General features: G+C 49.1%; 1 protein-coding gene across 1 annotated transcript; it reads right to left on the bottom strand.

Annotated features, from left to right (window-relative positions):
- Positions 1-13,403: 13,403 nt before the first annotated feature.
- On the bottom strand, positions 13,404-19,936 carry LOC110316802 (gastrula zinc finger protein XlCGF9.1-like). The gene is made up of 4 exons (XM_021191212.2): positions 19,589-19,936; positions 17,055-17,928; positions 16,742-16,885; positions 13,404-15,507 (listed from the first exon to the last, which is right to left on the bottom strand). The coding sequence occupies exon 2, from the start codon at positions 17,898-17,900 to the stop codon at positions 17,289-17,291; it is 612 nt and encodes a 203-aa protein (XP_021046871.1). The 5' UTR covers positions 17,901-17,928; positions 19,589-19,936; the 3' UTR covers positions 13,404-15,507; positions 16,742-16,885; positions 17,055-17,288.
- Positions 19,937-21,519: the final 1,583 nt, after the last annotated feature.

Below are 21,519 nucleotides of genomic sequence, written 5' to 3'. Positions count from 1 at the left end.
TGCTCCCTCGTAGATAAGAAAAAGCTTTCCCCCAGCTAGCAAAACACCGAAATGTTTGAACCTGAGTGTTTTCAAGTGACTCACAGAACTCACTGTGTCCCAGCAACCCAATCTGGTCTGTACTTTCTAAGCAAGAGGTACACTGAGAACAACATGGATTCCTTGTTAGAAGTCTAAAGTGAATATGCTTATGCTATAAAGATCCTGAGTGATTTGGGGAACAGGGGACATGAACTCATACACTGGCAAAGAAAACTGCCCTATCCCCCTCCCCTTCCCATCCACTCACCTCACCTTAATAAAGAAGATCCACTCATAGAACAGTCCCCACCTCCCCTGACACCAGGTCAGTGCATAAAAAACCATCCCATTAAAGTGTTGAAGTGGAAACTGTAGACTAGCATATGCAGGTGCCTGTGAGGCTGAGCTAAGGGCTAACAAGCTCTTGCTGCTCCAAAACTGAGAAGCCATGGACTTGGGGACAGGGATGGGGAAGGGCAGGGGTCCTGAATGAAATAATAAGCTTTGGAGGAGCTTAAAGTGAAAATAAAGCTCCACACAACTTCTTCGTGACTTAGCAGGTTGACGATTGGTTTGCTGAATGATTTTGCTCTGTGGTCTCTCTGGTTTGGCCCTAAGAAAGGATGCCCTCTAGTGGCCGTGTGTAACGACACATGGAGCAATGTCCCTGCTGACTCTCGTAGCTCTCAGTAGAGACAGGACAAAGTGGGACTATAAACTAACAAATTGCATAGGGAGAAAGATGCGGTCATGCAAGGAGGAGTCTACGGCCATGAATTGTATTAGACGCAGAGGCTAATCTGTGAGTCATGCACTTTAAGACCAGCACCTGGGAGGCAGAGGCAGGTGAAGCTCTGTGAGGTCCAGGCCAGCAGGAGCTACATAGTGAAACTCTGTCTCCAACACAAACAAAAAAGAAGAGGAAACATTTTCAAGGATCCCACAGTCTCGGGTCAGGGAAGCCCCGGAGCCTGCTACTACCCATGGGATATGAGCACCGTGGTATGTTGGCGAGCCGTGGGAGCAAGGGAGAATGTGTGCTGTACACCCTGTGCAGTGCAAAAATAACCACTCTAGTGTTTGTGGTGATTGTTGGGACAACCACGCAGTGATGGCAAATCTCTGGCTAGGGTAGCTCTCTTGTGAAATCCAAGGGTAGATGGGCTGCCATTCCAAGCTGCCATTGCATATTCTATGAGCTAAGGAGTTCCTTTCAGCTCCTTGTGGAAACCCCCACTTCCCTTCTGCAGTTGAAAGACACTAGCAAGGAGGAGGATAGCGCACTGTAATCTGGAAGGTCAGAAGCCACCTCTCCCCCTGGGAGGTTTCTCGAATTTGGAGTGTGGTGTGAAGACATTCAGGGAAAGTTTTCTGGAGTGCTATGAAAATCTCCTTTTCTGCCCCCTCCTGTCACTGTCCTGGCCGCTTAGTGCTTCTTTTGACAATGGCAGGAGCACAGCATGTGGCTATGATGTTCACCCTGCCCCTTTCCTTCCTGCCAGGCTTTCTTATGCAAGGGACCTACCAGAAGGAAGGTTTTTGCCTTCTCCAGAGTGACAAGTCCTCCTCTCTCCCTCTCTCTCCCTCTCTCTCCCTCTCTCTCTCTCTCTCTCTCTCTCTCTCTCTCTCTCTCTCTCTCTCTCACACACACACACACACACACACACACACACACACACACGCCTGACTTATGGCGAGTTTGGGTTTGTGAACATCTCTTCTGCATCAGTTCAGTGTAACCAACCAGATGGCTTTAAGTGAAGACTGGGACCACTGCATCCCCACAGTCAGGGAAACTTCCTTTCCTTGGGGGAACCCAGAAAAAAAGGTACAACTTGAGTTAATGGGATTCATACGGTTGGCTCTTCTTTCCCCCCAAGAGTCAGACAACTGACTAAAGAGAGCCGGACCCTGCGATGGGCAGTGTAAGTCTGGCTCCACACTTTGGGAGCTCAGAGTTGAAGGGGAGCTGATGGGGGGAGGGGCACAGCAAACAAACTGGCAAGGGCAAGTGCTACTGTCCATGATCTGAGCAGTTGCAGGGTTTCTTTTGTTTTGTTTTGTCTTTTGTCATTTTTGTTTTCTCCCATCAAGATTCTCTTTACCACAGACCCAAAGCAAAACAGCCGAAGAACCTTGAACCAGACCTTCAGGGTACATGTTGGCCTCTGGTTGAACCCATAACGCAATGTGTGTCCTTTTATTCCCTACAGCTGACCTCTAGAACTGGCCTATGTTTAGTCTCCAGACACTGATCTTAAAAAAAAACCGCCAAGCCTCTCCCCCAGCATAAGTGAGCCCCATCTCTAGTTAACACTAACCAGTTCACTTCATTAACCTAACTGTCAACAACCAACCCTTTGCCTTCGTCCAGCTGTTCTGAATACTTAGGTTAAGCTCTGTGTTGTCAAGGCACAAATTTTTCTGTCTTGATTCTACTAAGCATATATGCTTATTAAATGTAGTCAACCTGTATGTTCTTTGGGTTTCTTCTTACATTATTCAATAGTGTTCACCCCATGTAACTGCTTATGTGTGCTTTTGTGTGTGGGGGGGGGGGGTGCAGGGGTTAGCCTGCATCCATGACTGACCTGGGTTTTAAATATCTATTTTACTTAGCATGTGGGAAGCACCCATGAATACTGAGGTCCGAAGACAACCTGAAGGATTTGGTTCTCTCTTACCATGTGGGTTCTGGGAACTGAACTCAAGTTGACAACAAAAATGACTTAACCCACTGAGCCATCTTATCAGCCCTAATTTTATGTGCTTGTTAGTATATGTTCTGTATGCCATAGTAAAATATATGTCAAGTGGTATGATTTCATGATAAAGTTTCTCCACTCTCAAAAAGAATTTGATGCAAGTGGCCTATAAATATGCCCGACTACCTAACCATTTTCAGACAAGCTGGGCTCCCTCGAGGAGGCTCAGATTAGCCAAGTCACCTGGAAGGGGCTGCAGGCTGGGCAGTGAGCTCTGGGTTCCAGTTTCTGTGTGTGGGTGGGCTTTGGGGATGGGGATGCAGTTGTCCTTGAGTCACTTTTGATCCTGTAGGTAACCCCTCATCCATATGCCTATAAGCAATCCCAATAAAACTCACTGGTTCACCCAGCTGGACTCTGGTGATCCTTGCTGTGGTCAGTCAGTGACATTTGTCTCCCCAGGAGAAGTGTCACACGGCAGACAGTAACAGAAAATGACTCCTACCGGAGTCCTATTTCACTCTCCAAAAAATGACACCTACTATGCTAATCAGTGGAACCCCGACTTCTCACAGGACTGCTCTCTTTTTTACTACCCCTGTCATAAATAATAACTGGTACATGGGGGAAAGACGAATTCTGTTGGAAGAGAATTCAAAGAGATGCTGTATTGTTTTCCAGTTTCTTCTATAATGTGCTTGTCCATTTATGTCCCCAAACTGGAATCTGGTGAAATACCAAAATAAAATGACAGATCAAACCGCTATCCTCAAATAAAATGTAATACAAAATAAAAATTTTATTCAAAAATAAATAGAAATTTAAAACAAAATAAAGTAAGAATTAGATACAGAGGACTAACCTCTTCTAGAATTATAGCTAACTACTCCATATGAATCATAGCTATGTAATCAAACTGGCCAGACAAAAACTATATTTAAGAACTGTATTATTTAATTTTCTGTTGGTGTGATAAAAAAAATACCATACCAAAGCAATTCAGGAAAGAAATATTTGTTTTTTGGCTTACAATTGCAGAGAGGATGTATGGAGGCTTGAATAAGAATGGCTGCCACAGGCTCCTGTTTGAATACTTGATTCAAGCAGTTCCTGGATCTGTTTGGGACGGGTTAGGAGGCATGGCCTTGTTAGAGAAGGCAGCCTTTTTTTTCTTCCAAAAACTATCAAAATGTGCACTAGAGGGCGCTATGTTCTTCTAATACCAGCGTCCATGCCTTTGAGATTTCTGCATCCTTCATAGCCCATTCATTGAAGAATCCCAGACAAGTTACACTTTAAATGGGAAACAAGGGGCTGGTGGTGTATGTAGCCCAGTGGTAGAGCACCTGCTTAGCATGTGAGGCAATGGGTCATTTCACAGACTGGAGAGAGAGAGAGAGAGAGAGAGAGAGAGAGAGAGAAAGGAGTTAAATCAATTCCATCATGGGGACGCAAGGACAGAAACGGCATCGCTCCCAGACAGGTCTATTTCCAAAAAACTCAGAATTGAGAGTCTACAGATTTGGGGGGGTCCTATAAAATTATGAAAACTAAAGACTTTTCTCACTCCAATTTTTCAAAAAGGAGACCAGCAATAATAACATTAATTAAATGTTTACAGTACAATTTATTTTAATCGATTGTTAATATGTTTTCCTCATATTATCGAACTCCTCAGTCAGCTGAATAATGGCCAAAAAAGCAGAGTCAGATAGCAGACAACTGACTAAAGAGAGCTGGACCCTGCGATGGGCAGTGTAAGTCTGGCTCCACACTTTGGGAGCTCAGAGTTGAAGGGGAGCTGATGGGGGGAGGGGCACAGCAAACAAACTGGCAAGGGCAAGTGCTACTGTCCATGAGCTGAGCAGTTGCAGGGTTTGCTTTATTCTGTTTTGTCTTTTGTCGTTTTTGTTTTCTCCCATCAAGATTCTCTTTACCACAGACCCAAAGCAAAACAGCCGAAGGACCTTGAACCAGACCTCTCTCCAAAACTGTGACCAGATAACCTTCTCTTCCAAAGTTAATTTTTTCCAGTATTTTGTTGTAATAACAGGAAGCTGCCCAACGTGGACATTAGTGGAGAATGCTAATGGGGAAATAAAAGCGGGCAACACAAAGAGAATAGCTGTGTGGTGACTTTGATAGCGTCTTGAGTCAAAGCCTTCTGAGACGTTGACAGCTGTACCGGAACCATGAGGGAGCAAAATATTTCAGAAAAACCTCACAGAGGGAAAACAGAGAATAGGAGCTTTCTGCGATGCAGTATGCATTTTAAATCATAACGAATGACAGAGGAAATATGCAAATAGCCTTGACTTTGGTGGCTCTAGGTTTAAGTTTTCAATGTCACTGTGGTGCAGTGGTTGATATGAATCCAGTAGCGACTTCGAAGTCCAAGTTTTGAGCTTTTCTGGAGTAAGGTACACATGACAAATTCTCTCTCATACTGGGCAGCAGCATCAAGCCACAGCCTCAGCCACAGCCACAGCCACAGCCACAGCCACAGCCACAGCCAGCCCTGCTGCTCCGCAGGAGACCAGAGTGTAGGTGATAAACATGCTGGACCTGCAGGCTTCATCAGACGATGATGGAATCATCAGGAGAGAGCCCCATCGTGTGTGAAGGGACACTTGTGTACTGAAGAGCTGGGGAATACGGGAGGGCACAGAAATGACCTGGAAGCACCTTTTCCAGTTCTGTTTGGTTTATTTTTCATTCTCTTAAGGAAGCCAGAGGACAACCTCAGGTGTTGTTCCTCAAAAGCAGTAATTACCAGTGTTTGGTTTTTTTTCTTTTGTATGTATGTATGTATGTATGTATGTATGTATGTATGTATGTATGTATTTTGAGGCAAGCTCTCATTGACCCAAAGCTCACCTACTAGGCTAGGCTGGCTGAGCATCAAGCCCTGGCGGCCTACCTGTGTCACTCCTGGTATTTTTATACGGTCTCTAGGGATCAAACTAAATTCCTCATGCTTGCAAGTCAGCACTTTGTGACTGAAGTATCTCGCCAGCCTTCTTTAAGCCGTGTGACTGAGAAGACACGCAGTCAGGGCTCACCTGTAAATGTATTTCTGGCTGTGGTTTGGTAATGTCCTGCTGGAGAGTTTGTAATTACAATCCTGAGTGAGACTGGCCTAGTTCTCCTCCGTAGTACTACCTTGTTATGGGAGTCTCCTTGCCTGACTTTGAAAGTGTTTCCCACATTCTCTGTGACTGTATGGGAAAGCCATTTAATGGGGTTGTGGGAATAAAGATCTTATTTTTCTACTGAAAATTCAACTATTGTGAGTAATTGTGAACCAGCATATATTCAGACTAGGTCCATTATAGGAATTTTTTACAATTTTCTAGAAAATTGTCTGTTTCTTGTAAATGTAAAATTGATGATTTGTCCATAGAATTCTGTGGTGTTTATAAAAAGTATTGTACGCACAGTCATGCTCCGTTCTGCTTCCTAACACTGTGTGGGTGCTATGTGCCTTTCTTCCCTCTCTACCCCCATAAGAGGTTGTCTGTTTTGTCTTTTCAAAGAAGTAGTTTTGATGTATTCTACTTGATAGTATTCTACTCTGTAACCCAGTATTTTTATTGCAACTTTTCTGTTTCTATTTTAACATTTTAATTTTTTCTTTTAGTGCTGGAGATCAAAGCCAGGGCAAATGTTGATGATCCATCTCAGAGCTATACCCTCTGCTTGCTTTTGCTAATTTAAATTGGATTTTTGCTTGTTTGCTTGTTGTTATTGTTGTGTTGATGGAAGTTCTAGCTGCTGGACCAGGCTAGCCTGGAACTTGCCCCTGATGCCACCCGCAGTCTCTGGAATTCTACAATACAGATGCGCACCACAGCTTGCCCTTAAGCAGAGCTTTTCACTTTTAGATTCCCGATGTTTCTTCTTTTCTAATGAATGTGTTTACAGCTAGCATTTCCCTCTAATTACTATTTTAGTTATGCCTCACACGGTTTTTTAATGTAATGTTCTCGGAGTTACATGTTCATAAATACTTATAATCTCCATTTCAATTCTTTTCTTTGACCTGAATTATTTTTTAAATCATCTACTATATAGAAGCTTTTATTTGTAATACATGAGAGATGCTGACAATTTGAAACCCAGGATTGACACTTTGGGACTCGGTCACCTGACAGAGCTAAAGGATCTGGTCTTCTGAGCCCAAGGAAGCTATGTGGGTGGTGTGGGAAAAATGAAATCTCCTCAAGAGACATCCTGATGAGGACAATGACCAGTCACATCAGCTTCTGCCTGGGACATCCACAAGCTAGACAACAGGGAACAGGGGAGCAGAGTGAGAGCTACAAGCTCCTCTCACCCACCACAGGCCCATGGTAGAAACCCTACAACAAAAGGCAAGCTAAGGAGGTACAAGCACACAGACCTATTTCATACAAGCTTTATGTGCCATGGAAGCCTTCAGAAGAGACTCACAGGAGCAGGGAGGCCTAGTCAGACTGTCCATTCAGTCATTTCTGCTAGAATGTGCCTGGAGAACAAAGGATTGCTCTTATCTAACAGTAACAAATGTAAGCAAGACCAGTTGAATCCAGTTCTTCCCAGCATCTCTATGGCTTTGCATTCTCCTTGTATAGAGAGGACTCCTCTGGAATGAGGGTACTATGCCCTTTAGAGGTCAGAGATTATTTTGTGGCTACTTCAAGGAAATAGGGAGAGGGGGAGGTGGAAGTGACCATTTGACAGCTGTCATTTTCTCAAATGTTCAGATACCATATTAGGGGTGATGTGTCCCCTCCAAAGCCACTACAGTTCTTTTGTGATCAAAACCTGATGTAGCGCAGGCTTAGATACTTGAACTAGGGTTCTTTAACACTTCAACCTCCCTTCTAGCCCACCTACCAGAGGTAGGGGAAAAGAAAGATGAATAAGAAACAGGGTTTGTGGAGCTGTTGAGAAGTAGTTCTTGGGGTGATTCCAATCTTTGTTGTCAGGATATCAGCCTTCTAGTCCAAACTTTAAACATGAATCAGTAGTACCAGTTCAGTTCAATTGGCAAACACCAAATATGAATCAGTAGCAGCAGTTCCATCCAGAAGAAACCAGTCAATGGAAGCCACGAGAAGCAGTCAGAATACCACAAGGTGCATGTTTCTTTATAAAGTCACAACAAGTGAAAATCAGTGAAGACCAACAAAGCATTGCACTGTCTGTGTACTGTCTGTGCACTGTCTATGGGGTTATCTTTATATTCTTTCTAAACATCACATGTTCTCTCAAGTGTTTGCTCTAGCAAAATATCACATGAACTTCAGAAAAACACCACGTGTCTATTCCAGTAAAACATTCTCTCACATGTCTGCTTCAGCAAAATATCCTCTCCTAAGACAGCTTCCAGGAAAACATCACATGACATGACTGAGTCTCCAAAGAAACCAGAAATTTCTACCTCAGTGTGGCCTCTCCAAGTCCTGGGAATCATATAGCCTTCCCTCTCACATTATCCCTGTAGAAAATGAATGGTATGCTGAACACTGCCCATCAGCCAATTCCCCTCTCAACTCTCAGGACACCTTGTGCACCTCCATGCCACCCTCCCCAGGAGCCTTCCTTGCCAAGGCTTCTGCAAAGGTTCTCTTGAATCTGCATGTTAATCTTAGAGCACCTCACCACTCCACTAGCATTTCTCCAGGTGCCAGAGAGGACCAAGTCAACCCCTCACCAGGAAAATTCCAGCTTCTCCCTACACCCAAGGCCCCCTTCCAGGATGTATCCAGTTCACTGTGGTTATAAAGGGAATAGTGACCACGTGGTCAGAAGCAGCTATGAAATGCTTCAGAGTTCAAGAGCAGTCGTGGGTATTCTCTTTTGGTTTTCCAGGAGCAGAGTTTGCTCCAAGGCGGCTCTCCTTGAATGCTGCTAGAAACTGCTAATGCCTGAAGATGTCCTGCCTAAAGGAAAAAAGACAGTGCACTGCAGTTCACCAAGCATCTGCCCCAGGGCAGAGGTCATGGCTGTCCTAGTGGGAGCTGCGGCTGAGCCTTTGGAGCAGAGAGGAACACCAGCTTGAGACCCCCTGCTGCCTCCTCCCAAAGACACAGCTGCACAGTTGGACACGGGGGAATCTTCACATTCCCAAAGGCCTTGGACAAAGCCTATCACCAGCCCAGTGGACCTCTGCCTTTCACACCCAGAGCATCCTCAGGCCAGCAGTCCAGGGGAAGCCCATATACAGGGGGCGGGAGGGGGGGAAGCCCACGTTCAGCTCCTTTGCCCAGCTCTGGTCAAAGATCAGAAGCAGAAGTTCAAAATGGTAAAAATAACCTTCATCGAAGTCGTACAGACCCTGGCCCTTACCTCTAAATTCAACTCTCAACCCTTGTTTCCAGTTGAAAAGAACCTCTGTGCCTTCACTGGGGGGGGGGGGGGTCCAGCCATCATTTGGATCATCTACAATTCTTCACTGACGGCCCACAGCTGACCAGTATCACACAGAACTAGCCATCTTCTGTGGGGGGTTTGGGGGGAAGCTTGGGTCTTCAAAGACCTTGTCCCACACAGCGAGGCATCCAGGAAGCAGAGCCTGAAACAGTGACCCTCAATTGGCAGTCTGAGAATTATTAGGAAGGTTCCAGAGAAAAGGAGCAGCTGCAAACAGCACGGGACAGCAAGGATGCCACAGTACATCTCAGCAGGAAACCCCCTTCCGGTCAGCCCCCCTGGAAACTGAGCCCACACTGCAACACAGACCTCCTTGCCTCTCCTGGTCAGCTTCCAGTTACCCCCCAGGCTGGGCAGCTGTGAGCCCTGTCTGTATTAATTCTCATTGCTATGACCAAATTCCTGCCAAGAAGCAATTTGAGGGAGGGAGGGTTTATCTGCTTATACTTCAAAGGAGTCATCTCCTCCTGAAGGGAAGATAAGGCAGGGGTGGGGAGGGGCTTCAGGAAGGCTTGCTGGCAGGAACAGAGGAAGCTGGGGAGATGGAGGCAAAGCTTGTGGCCCAGGCAATTATTCATAAATAATAAGTCTCAAGAGTTGTTATTCTGGGAACTCGGGTCCAAGTAAAAAAGCCCATGGTCACACTAGTGAGATCAGACCGCCCACCCAAAGCCAACGCTGGACCTCTCCACGCTGCTCCAGAGGCTGAAGAGCTGCCTCAGGAGGTGCGCGCCTTGAGACAGTCAAAGGCTTGGAGGCGTGCTTTCAGTTCCGCTGGCTATTAGAGTGAACTCCCAGGCTGAGAAAAGCAGCCAGCCTACGGAGCCATCCCCTGATTTCCACTAGGCTGGCAGACCCCATGCAGAAATCGCAGCAGACAACAGATTGCTCCAAACAGCATCAAGCCCTAGACTTGATGAAAGCTGATGGGAACCAATCCAGCTGATGGAATTGCTCTGTCTCTCCAGCTGGGTCAGCTAACTACATGTTTCTGGTGAATGCCCCATTGTCTGAATCCCCTCCTGACCTTTGACTAGCGTTGCAGCCTTCCGGGGCCCTGACAATGGTGGTCTAATTTCAGCAAGAAGTTACAGAAGAGGGTACTATCACCCTTTATTCTCAACAGGCTGGAATGTTAGGTCAAAAGAAAACTCCCTGGCATAGGGGACAAAATGGCTACCCAGAATGTGGGTGTAGCAGAAAGGTACCTGTCAAAACCAAATAGACCCAGGTATATTGTAGTGGTTTAAATCAGTTTAGTCCCCATAGACTTATATGCTTGGCCCATAGTGGCACTATTAGGAGGTGTGGCCTTGTTGGAGTAGCTGTGGCCTTCTTGGAGGTAGTTTGTCACTGTGGGGTAGGATTTGAGGTCTCAAGCTCTGCCCAGTGTGACGGTCTCCTCCTGGCAGCCTTCAGATCAAGATGTAGGACTCTCAGCAACTCCAGCACCATGTCTGCCTGGACGCTGCCATATTTAACTCATTAGGTAATGGACTAAACCTCTGACACTGTAAGCCAGTCCCAATGCAATGTGTGCCTTTATAGGACTTGCCTCGGTCATGGTGTCTCTTCACAGTAATGAGACCCTAACTAAGACATCTATCAACAGGCAGGTTCATTACCTGAAAGAGTTCTACAGTATAATTGGACATTTGACCTGCTCTTTGTGGAACAAGGAGGTTATTGTGTGGCTCTGAGAGAAAATGATTGTTTCTATTCAAACCACTCAGAAACCATTAGACATAATTTGGCTATACTCAAAAAAGATAAAATGCACATATACATGTGCTCTAGAGCACACACACACATACACACACTCACAGACCTACACACACACACACACACACACACACACACACACACACACACACACTCACAGACCTGAGATGAATAAGTGACTGGCTCCATTTCTCCTTTTTGGGTCCCTCCTGGATAGTACTCTGGAATCAGCTATCGCAGGGCCTTTGACCCTTCTGTTTTTGCCAATTGCTATTGGCCCTTGTATCATTAATGCCTTAACTAGATACATAAATTCCCATCTGGGTACCATTAAGCTGCTGGTTATTAGATCCCGATAGAAATAAGTACCCACCACAAAGTCAAGGATTTGACTCAGGATACAACTCATGGGTGAATGTAATGGCTAAAATAATATTTAAACTTTAAATTTGTGTGTTTAAGGTTTATAAAACAAAATGCCTCTAGCGTATAAGCCCCACTTGCCCATGGACAGATAACTTCCTGGAGTTCTGGAGGCTGTTGTTCACAAGCCATGCTTTTGCTCTTATAAACAAGCTTGGTTGCCCCAACTGCGCAGGGTATGCTTGATCACACGTAGGCTGAGATAGGTGGGTGGTATGTAGGCAAGAATTATGTCAGGAAGTAAGCTTGCTGCTGATTGGATGAAGGCAGAAAGTGCATAGCCTTATGGGTTTTGACTTTTTTAGTCTCTGACTAGTGTAATTTGGTCCCATACTCTGCGAATATTGCTGTCCATTGTCCTCCCCAGCATTTAATAAAACTTACCTCAAATATGGTTTTCTTTATAAAAATGACAATATTAACTATCCCAGTGGCCAACACGCACCATAGCTGTAAAGGGATAAGGGACACCAAGAGCACACACAGACATCCTCTCACTTGGGGTGAGGACAATAGGGCTTTGGGGAATCTGAAGACACCACCTGAGACAGGAGGTACAGTCGAGGTCTAGGAGCCTATTCCAGGAAGGACACCTATATTTTGGGCCAGGACCAAACATTTCTTAGCTTTACATTCTCTGCTATGTCTTGTATCCCAGCCCATTTCCCATAAAGCCAGACTGTGCAAGCCAGATGAGGTTGGGCCCTACTGACATGGCCATGACAGTGGTAATGGTACTGGCAGATGGACTCCCATAAAGGTACTGAATCCTCTCTTGCCTCTATACCCCACCACCTGCCCAAGTGGGGACAATCATTTATTTACATCTCCTCTTTCCTACCTAGAGGTGCCTGAGCCTCCTCAGATGGTAGACATGGATGGGCACAGCTCCCCAATGTGGATGGCATCTTTTTAAAATGAAGCCTCCAAATGGAGTCTGGGGTTGGACCCATGGTTTCACATACAAGCTCCCGAAACAGTGATGCTCTGCCCAGATCACACACACCCATGGGTGCAAGCACATACATGTATGCGCACATGTACACACTCACACACACACACACACACACACACACACGCACACACATACACACCACTGCTCATCCCCTGGGATTTACACACCATCCACACAGCTCTATTTCCCCCCTGTCCTCACACTGTGGGTGACAGGTAGGGCTCAGTTAAGAGTTGTAATTCAAAAGCCATTCATGTCTTCCCCAGGCCACAGCTCAGGCAGAGCCAGGCCTGTGACCATGTATGAAGTTCACAAAGAGGAACTGAACTGGGTCAATAAAGGCTGGGCCACAGCTGCTGCTTCTGCCATGGGAGCTGTGGGGGCAGAGTAAGAGGAGGCTGGGCCCTGTCTTCAGTTAGGCAATGTGAATGGATCACATCAACCCTGACTACTCCACTCCCCATCCCTCACCTTAGAGCCAAGCTTCAAAGCATTGACCCAGAGCCACATCCCCACTCATGACCCTCCTTAGCTAATGACAGAATCTCGAGTACTTCTCCGTCATAGTTTGGCCCATTCCCTGCCCGATGGTGGAGGCCCACCTGACATCAAGGCACTATCTATCACTTGCAAGACGTGGTCTGTGACAGGCTCCAGCTTAGGGCAAGGGTAGGGGTGCATCCATTATATATGACTTGCTTGTTCTTACCACAGCTCCGAGTCAGCAAGCAAGCTCCCTTAGGGCTACAGTCAAGAAGCCAGTGACTGTCCACGTTCTCCTTTGGAGATGGTCCACCCCGGGGGACAATTTCCTGACTCAAATCTCCTCTGCGGCCCAAGTCTTGAGGGCCTGTGGGCATCACCTCACAGCTTTTGAGCAGCTGTTGTCCCATTGGGGGCTGAGAATGACCGGAAGAAGCTGGACTATGTTAGCCAGACCAAAATAGCAGCCCCTAACAGGACAGGGAGGCCTGTGCTAACTCTGCTGGAGTGTATGATCTGCCACCTGTAGTCTTTGGTTACTATTCCATTTTGAACACAAGAACATGTGACCTTGAATGAAACTTCCCCCAGAAGTGATGGAGGCTAAGATACAGGCTGAGATATAAGCCACTACCCTCTTCCCATCCATGTCCCCGAAGGACCGCTCCACATAAAAGCTGTTGTAGAGAACGTTTATTTGAGTCACCTTCTCCAACAGAAATCAGGGACCTTTGGGAATATCCAACCATTCACGTGCACTCCGGTGTAGCCATGGTCTATGTGTGTTGTGTGGGGGAGGGTGTCCCTCGTGCTTCTACTACCTCCAGTTTGCAAGGATGTGAGACCTTGAGCATCCATTATTGATCCAAGGGGCCAGGCCACAGCCCAAGAGCATACACCTCTTGCTAACCCATGTGGGCTCTCCCCGTGCACACCCTCCTCCTCAGATGACCTCCAGCATGTGTTTCATCATCCAGTTGACAGGTGTCTTCCTGAGAGGTCTTGGGCTAGACCCACTGGAGGCTGAAGAAGCAATGGCAGCCCCTTGCCCTCAGGGAGCTCACAGTCTAGTTGGGGACTCAAGGTGCACATGGGCACACACAGCACATATACATACACAAAGACAGAAGAAACAAGCACAAGACTAAACAGCACATGATACTCAGGGAGACACCATGTGTTAACACGAGGACTGTAAAGGAACATGGGCTGGGTAGGCTGAGAGGTGAATAAGTGGGTTTAGGGGCTGGGGGAAGAACATTTCAGAGCAGAACAAGGGAAGCCATGGCCCAGTTACAGTGGGGAAGAGACAAGCTGGGCAGTTAGCCAAGGGGCACAGTGAAGGCTCCCCTAAGTTAGAAGAGAGGGTGCATGGAAGTTCCCACAGTATGGGTAGCGCCTTCCCTTTCTTTGATCTCTTTGAGCACTCAGTGACCCCAGAATAAGGCGTAGAGGTTCAGAAGGAACCTGTAACCCAAACTGCATGGGGAATGCAGGCAGGAAGACCCCAAGTCAGGAATCCAGAGGTTTCTACCAAGTCCTGATAGAAAAGATAGTGCCCCTCCCCCTTTCCTAATGAGTGGCTCATTCTAGGAAGGGAGGGAGACAGTTGTGGGCTCTCGACTGACTGGCTCATATGTGAGGATATGAGCCTTAGGGGACGCATGCAACTCCTCTGCTGGCTTCTCCCACTGCTTAGACCCACCATGTTCAGGGTTCTGGTGCCTCGCTACCCTCACCTTCCCAGGTGATACCTGCCTGGAACTGCATGCCTGCTCAGCTAGGAGGTCCGATCGGTTGCATATGGCTAGTGGAAGTACGATTCCTTTCCCGTGGAACAGACACAGAAAAAATGATTTACTATCCCTTCAGCAGGCCAACCTTCCCTTGAGACTCCACAGGGCATTCAGAACCAAAGCCAAGCAGAGGGCTCCACTGTAAAACCCTACATCCTGTCCGACACAAAACGGGGGAAAAGAACCAAGCCTGAGGAGCCAGTCTTGGGCAGTGTCGGGGGAGGGAAGCCTGGCTCCAGACATCCAGGGTACTGTCAGATTGCAGAGAAGGGATTGGATGGACTAAAAGGGGCTCAGCCTCAGAATTCTTTATTCCCAAACAAGAGGAGACCAGGAGAGTGTCACCCTTGTGTGGAGTAAGGAAAGGATGGGAGATGGACTCCCCAGGGCTGAGGTCTTTAGGCTGGAGTCCAGAGGCTCCGGAAACTGCTTGGCACTCTGAGAGTTCCATGAGTATGTGAGCTTTAAGATGAGGTCCACAGCCTCCATCCGCTTAAAGGGCCACAAGCCCCTGAAGTATTAACCTTTCTAGCTGGGAACGGGCATGGAAGCCTTCTCGTGCTTGTCACGTCATGAGGGAAGTTTTGCCTCTCCAGCCCAGTCTGCCATCAACTTGCTGCAGTGGTACACACAGTCACTCCTTGTCCTTGCCCTTCATCCAAGGGCTGAGCCAGGCTGGGGGAGAGAAGCCACCTCTTCACACAGGTGATGTCTGCCTCCACACAGGAGCTGAGGTCTAGGATCAGGAAGCCAAACAAGGCTTGCCTAGCCGTGACTCAAGTCAGATCTGGGGAGCCTTCCCACCAAGGCATGGAATTAGCCTCTAATCCCATGCTCTACCAACATAGGGCACCTCCAGAGGTAGGTCTTCTAAGGAGACATGTCCTCAGGCCAGGAACCCAGGACCTACAAGACTCCATTCTTAGTTTCCATGCCCAGATGCACCCTGCAGGTCCTGAGCCACGAGGTCCTGTTAGCTTCATATCTGTTCACAGAAGCAGAGACTGGTCAGCACATTGTAGTGACATGGCCTTGCCTACCAGCCCATCGGGACTACTTGGACACATTCACCTGACCTACTCTTAGTCTATCTGGGACCTTCAGAGAACCCTCGTAGCACCACTCCCCAACAAAACACCGCCAAGTTTTATCCTGTTGACACCTGACAGGCCTTGGGTCTGGGTACTTGAGTGACTAACTAGGACCGTGTTAAATATTTTCTGTCACTAAATACTAGTCCATATTACAATAACCACCAGGGATCTCAGGCAGAGGCCAATGATTCCAGAGGAGCTGCACGGCGTCAGGGTGGGACAGAGAGCAAAGGTAATGCACAGTCTCTAGCACCAAGCACAGGCCTAGCTGGAAGCACGAGCTCAGGGGACAGAGGCCCCAGCTTCCTAACTTCACATCCCCGCACCTGTCAAACCCAGTGATCCCTGCCCAGTGGCCCCTAGCCACATGTCCAGGTTCTCCCAGCTGCATTTTCAATAATTCAACAATAGAGCTGTTGGGTTTTCAGGTTCAAAATGAAAACCAAAGCCCAGACTTGACCTGCTATAGTATCACTAATTATTTGCTGTAATTTGGAACAAGTTTGGACAAATCGTGGTTTCCTTGTTTGTCAAATGGCAGAAAAGGCCAGCACCTCTGAGTGACAACTTGTAAACACGGGTCTTCACGCAAGCCCTAGCTAGCGTTCTTACCAGACGACCTTGGCCATCTTGGCTGAGGCCTCCCTCCTCCTTGCCTGAATGAACCTCAAGGCTTTGCGCGTCCATCTGTCCTCCCTGGGCCTCTGTTCTCGCTCATGACAAATGTCCGGTGGACCTTCCCTCTGAACAAACCCTAGTCCTTGCTGTCCTGCAGCCATCCTTCCGCACCCCAACTCTTCCTACAGCAATCCTGTCCCCCTAGAACTAAGTGCAAAGCCGTCAAAGCCCCTTAGGTGAAGCCGGTCACCATCCCATCCCAGAGCAGGCCGCCCCAGAGTAGCCCATGTCTCCGTGCAGATACCCTGACGCCCTGTCCCAGGCATGTGTGTGGGCTTCTTAAGGGCCTGGGCCTGGGGGGGAGGGGTTCCATTCAAGAGTGGAACAGAGCACAACCTAAACCTACAGGACAACTCTCCAGACAAATGGCGTCACCTTCTGATAACAGGGAAGCCTCCCGGCACCCCAGGGAAGAGGTAAAGTTTTTCATCTTCATCTCCAACTTACAGATGAACAAACTGAGACATGGAGTGAAATGGCTTCTCAAGGCCACCAGGCAGTGGGTGCAGGAGGCTGAGGCTTTGGGGACCGAGCTTGGGTCTGGGAACCGTGGCAAGTGACCCTCTCCGAGTGGCTTTCAAGTCTGACACGCTGGGAATGAAGAGCCGGTAAGCAGTAAGTCATGGAGACCAACGCACACGTCCCACCCCACCCACCCCCAGTCCTGACCTAGACAGCCAACACTACACGCCCACTCCGCACTCCCCACTCCCACCACCCTCACACCTCAGGGGACTCTGGCCAACCCTGTGAGTCTCACCTGCTCTAGGCAGCCAGAGGAGGCAAACTAATGCAGGTGCCCAAAGCAGATACATGCAGCCAGCCAAGGGGTCCAAGGGCAGGAAGAAGAGGGGGAGGGTGGCCCGGAGGTCTTTCAACACCCTAAGCTGGCCCTGCCCCCCTCCCAGGAGCCCATCCAGACAGGGCACTGCAACTCAGCGCCCTTGGATGTGGCTTCTGGATTGGAGACAGCTGGTGGTAGGTTTCCCTCAGGTCATAGAACATGGCTCAAATGGGCCGCTTGGCTCTCGGGCCCGTGGCCATGGCTGCGCTGGTGGGTCTTGAGCGAGCCCTCACGCGCGAAGCTCTTGCCGCAGCGAGGGCAGAAGTAGGGTCGCCGCTCCCCGAAGACACCGGGACGGCGCGGGTGCGGCGTGGGCATGCGCGCGTGGGTGCGCTGGTGGTTGAGCAGGAAGCGCGGCTCGCGGAAGCAGCGACCGCACTGCGCGCACTGGTGCGGCTTCTCGCCGCTGTGGATGCGCTGGTGCGTGAGCAGATTCTGCTTGAGGCTGAAGCAGCGGCCGCACTCGGGACAGGCGAAGGGCCGCTCGCCGGTGTGCGTGCGCTGGTGCACCTCCAGGTTGTGTTTGACGCTGAAGGCCTTGCCGCACTCGGGACACACGAAGGCGGCGGCGCGGCCAGCCCCCACGTGCGCCTTCTGGTGCCGCACCAGGCTGGGCTGCTGGGAGAAGGTCTGCCCGCACAGTGGGCAGCGGTGGCACTGTTCCTCCGCCGGGTGGTGGATAACCAGGCCTTGATCGTCCCCCAGACCCTCCTCCCCGTCCCCTGTAGGGGACCCTCCCCTGGAGGACACCAGCTCTGTCATGGGCACTTCCAGATGCAATCACCAGCCCCTGGAGAAGCAGAAGCGGAGAGAGGGATCAAGGAAGACCCCAGGGTCAGCTATTCTCCAGCCTGAGGAAACACTTCCTACAACCTCCAGTGTTTGCTCAGCTAGTTTAGTTTAGTTTTGTTTTGTTTCATCACTGTCTGTCATCCCCAGCTCCTCTCAAGAGCCACCTCCTTCTAGAAGTCTCCCCCTGGCCTCTCCAGCATCCTCTTGCAGTCCACTGCCCAGCTCTGTGGCCTTTATTGTCACCCTGGAATAACCTCAAGAACAGAAGCTACCTTCTGTGACAAGACACATCAAGTCCTGTGCCTTTGACATAAGAGACATGGGCTAAAAACTGCTGGAATTCTCAGGAGCAGCTTCTCTAGTCTGATGCCCAAGCTTAGGTGGTGACCCAAAACTTCAGGAAGGAAGGTCACCAATGGCTTACAGAAGGAAGTAAAATACCACCCCCCCACCCCAACCACCACCACCCCACCTCACCACCCCCACCCCACCTCCGTAAAATTGAAAGTGACCTCCCTGGGTTAACCATTAAAAGTAGTCCCACTGTTTAACAAGGTGAATCATACATTTGAAAAGCTGCAGATCACTGAGCCAAAGCAAGAGCTCCCTAGGAGACAAGCCTGGTCCAAAGGCTGGCCACCACGCTCGTCACCCCAGCACTGGGCTCCCAGCATGCCTGGTGTAGACCATCTTCCTAGGCCACTAAGCCTCTCTGAAATAGTTCCCCACTGTCCTCACAGCATTCTTGAACAAGGAGAAAGCATCCCTGAGCCCAGGTTTGTAAATGGAACAATTGAAGCTGGGAGAAACCAACATACTTGTCCAAGGTCACACAGCAAGGTGAGCCAGGACTAGGCCCTAAGTCTCCTGACTTGCTGTTGAAATTGAAAATGTCTCAGCATACTAGCGGCTCAGCAACTAAACATCCCTTGACACACACACACACACACACACCTACCAATACCCCAGCCACCACAAACCCATTCATTCTCAAAGGGTCACGGTCCCTATAGGGCATGGTGACTTCTTATCACTCCCAAGCCTTATAGAGCAACTGGGACCCATTCCATTCAGTCCCTCCATCAGAAAAGCTTGTTTAGAGTTCCCTTCAAACCTCCCTTCGGGTCCTTCCCATACTTCCAGCCTCAGTCAATCAACCTGCAGAGTGGGGGTATCAGAGACACCCTCTGTCTTCCCCTACCTTCAAGGCCAAGGTGGAATTGGCACTTAACCCTGGAGAAAAGGATTAGAACCCATTGCCCTGTGGCTCCACCCATAATCCCTCCCCAGACATCTGTGCTGGCATTTGCAAAGACAGACCCATCAAAGGCTCCTTGTCCAATCTGAGGCTGGTCCTGTCGTTGGGCAACCTCCCCACTTTCCCTATTAGACCTTTGACCAGGGCCCGGAGGGTCTAAAGCCTTGGTTTCCCATCCCTCCCCCAAGTTCCTCCATTAGGTGCCCCACTCACAGCCCAACCTGCTCCCCTTCTGCAGCCTGCAGCAGCTTTTTCCTCAAGAGTCTGAGCAGCCCAAGGAAAAAACAGTTAAATCTCCCGCAGCGCTGCGCCCTTCATCCCCACCCCCCATAAAGCCGAAAATCCTCCTCCCGCGCGCTGTCTGGTCAAACCCCTGCCTTAATTCCAAGAGCTCACCCACCCAGCGAGACTCTCACAGCCTTGTTAATTCAGGGGTCCGAGAAATGTGACAAGCTGTGCATCGCAACCCCACCCCTAGGAACATAAATAGGCCGCCACCCAGCTTCCGCAGCCCACCTTATTGGGCTGCCAACCCCATTTCCTGGAGGAACGCATGCAATCGACCCACCCGGTGCCCGCAGCGCCCCCCGCGAGACCGCGGGATCCTAAGTAAACAAGTAATTAAGTCCCGGCACTGCCACTCCCAGAAAGGACTTGCACGGCTCCAGGCAAATACGGTAGCACGCCCGCAGTGACCCGGCATCAAGGGTCCCCCACTGGCCTCGATAAATACGGTAACCTCCCTCCTGATCTTGGGCTCTAGCCTGGGACTCACGCGGCGCCGCCTCTGGAGCCCTTGCCTCTGCTGCAGCGCCGCAGTCGCCAGCTTCGTCGCAGCCGCACAGCAGCCCCGTGAGGCTGGGAGGTCTAACGCGCCAACAACCTGGCTGGCGGGGAAAAGGGAGGCAGCGAGCGCTGCGCCTGCCTGGGAAAGAAAAGGGTCCAGATTCTGGGGTCAGCGTTGCCTTGCAGGAGGAGTCACCTCAGTGTCCCGACAACCCCATCCCCGGCCATCCTTCTTTACGGAGACGCAAGGTCTTCATTTTCTTCATCCACAGGCTAGCTAAGGCTTTGGACCTACCCCAGCTCCTGGAAGCCGGCTGGGACTCTGGGACCAGTGCGCTTCTCTGGAGGAGCAAGAAGCGAAAGAAGCAGGGGACCCAGTAATGGAGAGTCTCAGAGTTAAAGCCCCATGACTATGGGCACTATTGTGATCAAGCCAAAGCTGTCCCCTAAACGAACTTTTTGTAATCCCTGGAGAAGTCAGGCATGGTGGTATGCATTTAATCCCAGCACTTAAGGCAGAGGCAGATCTCTGGTGTTTGAGGCAAGCTTTATCTACATATTGACTTCCTTGCAGGTCAATGCTACAGCTACAGTGAGGCTCTATCTCAAATGAATGGATAATGAATGAGTGAGTGAGTGAACGCACAGAAGCTAAATTCTGGGTTCCCACTGCCCTTTAATAATACCCCTTGCCTGTCCATATCCTTGCTTTTTATACCACCATTCCCCATGTATTATCTCATGGGAACTTAACCATCTGCATCTATAAAATGGGATCATAACAATGTTTTATAGATGAGAAAAGATTTTTAAAACGAAACCCAAGGCGGCTTCCTCTAACACCCACAACTTTAAAAGTGGCAAAGGTCACATAAGAAATCTACTGGGATGGATGTTTAACCATACCAGGGCCAGTTATGAGTTCCTATGACATACACAACATGACCTCTCACAGACATACTTCCTCCACATTCAGCTCCTGCTGCAGGAGCAGTCAACTGCCAGGGAAAATGGGTTTCATCTCTTAAGCAGGCCACAGGAGAAATGGGGACACTTAGGAAAGACCAAGGTTTTCAGAAGCAAATAGAGTAATCTATGGAGGAACAGGACCATCCCCTTAACAGCATTTTCTAGGTGAGCTATGCCAGTATAGAAAAGGAAATCACAGCTGTGGGCAGGGATGGGAGACAGGGGATGCGGTCCAAAACCCTATGTCTCTGAGGGGAACGACAGGGGTGAAGGCTGAATTTCAGCTGAGTCACTTCTGTCCTCCCATTCCACATGCAAGCACCTGACCCCAGCCCAAGTCCATCTTAATGTGCTGTGGCACACACAACAGCACGACAATGTGATGGCATTCTGCATACACAGTCATGCTTGCTTATCCAGGCAGGACAGTGGCCCACATGTGACCACCACCATCATGTAAGAGTCACAAAGCGAGCCGGGTGTGGTGGCGCATGCCTTTAATCCCAGCACTCGGGAGGCAGAGGCAGGCGGATTTCTGAGTTCGAGGCCAGCCTGGTCTACAAAGTGAGTTCCAGG

Source organism: Mus pahari, chromosome 2, assembly GCF_900095145.1.
Source record: "Mus pahari chromosome 2, PAHARI_EIJ_v1.1, whole genome shotgun sequence".
Lineage (NCBI taxonomy): Eukaryota > Metazoa > Chordata > Mammalia > Rodentia > Muridae > Mus > Mus pahari.
This window is presented reverse-complemented; position numbering and strand designations above follow the sequence as displayed.

Bases quoted from the DNA above. Each gene is read 5' to 3' on its own strand.
- LOC110316802 (XM_021191212.2), bottom strand. From the start codon at position 17,900: ATGACAGAGCTGGTGTCCTCCAGGGGAGGGTCCCCTACAGGGGACGGG.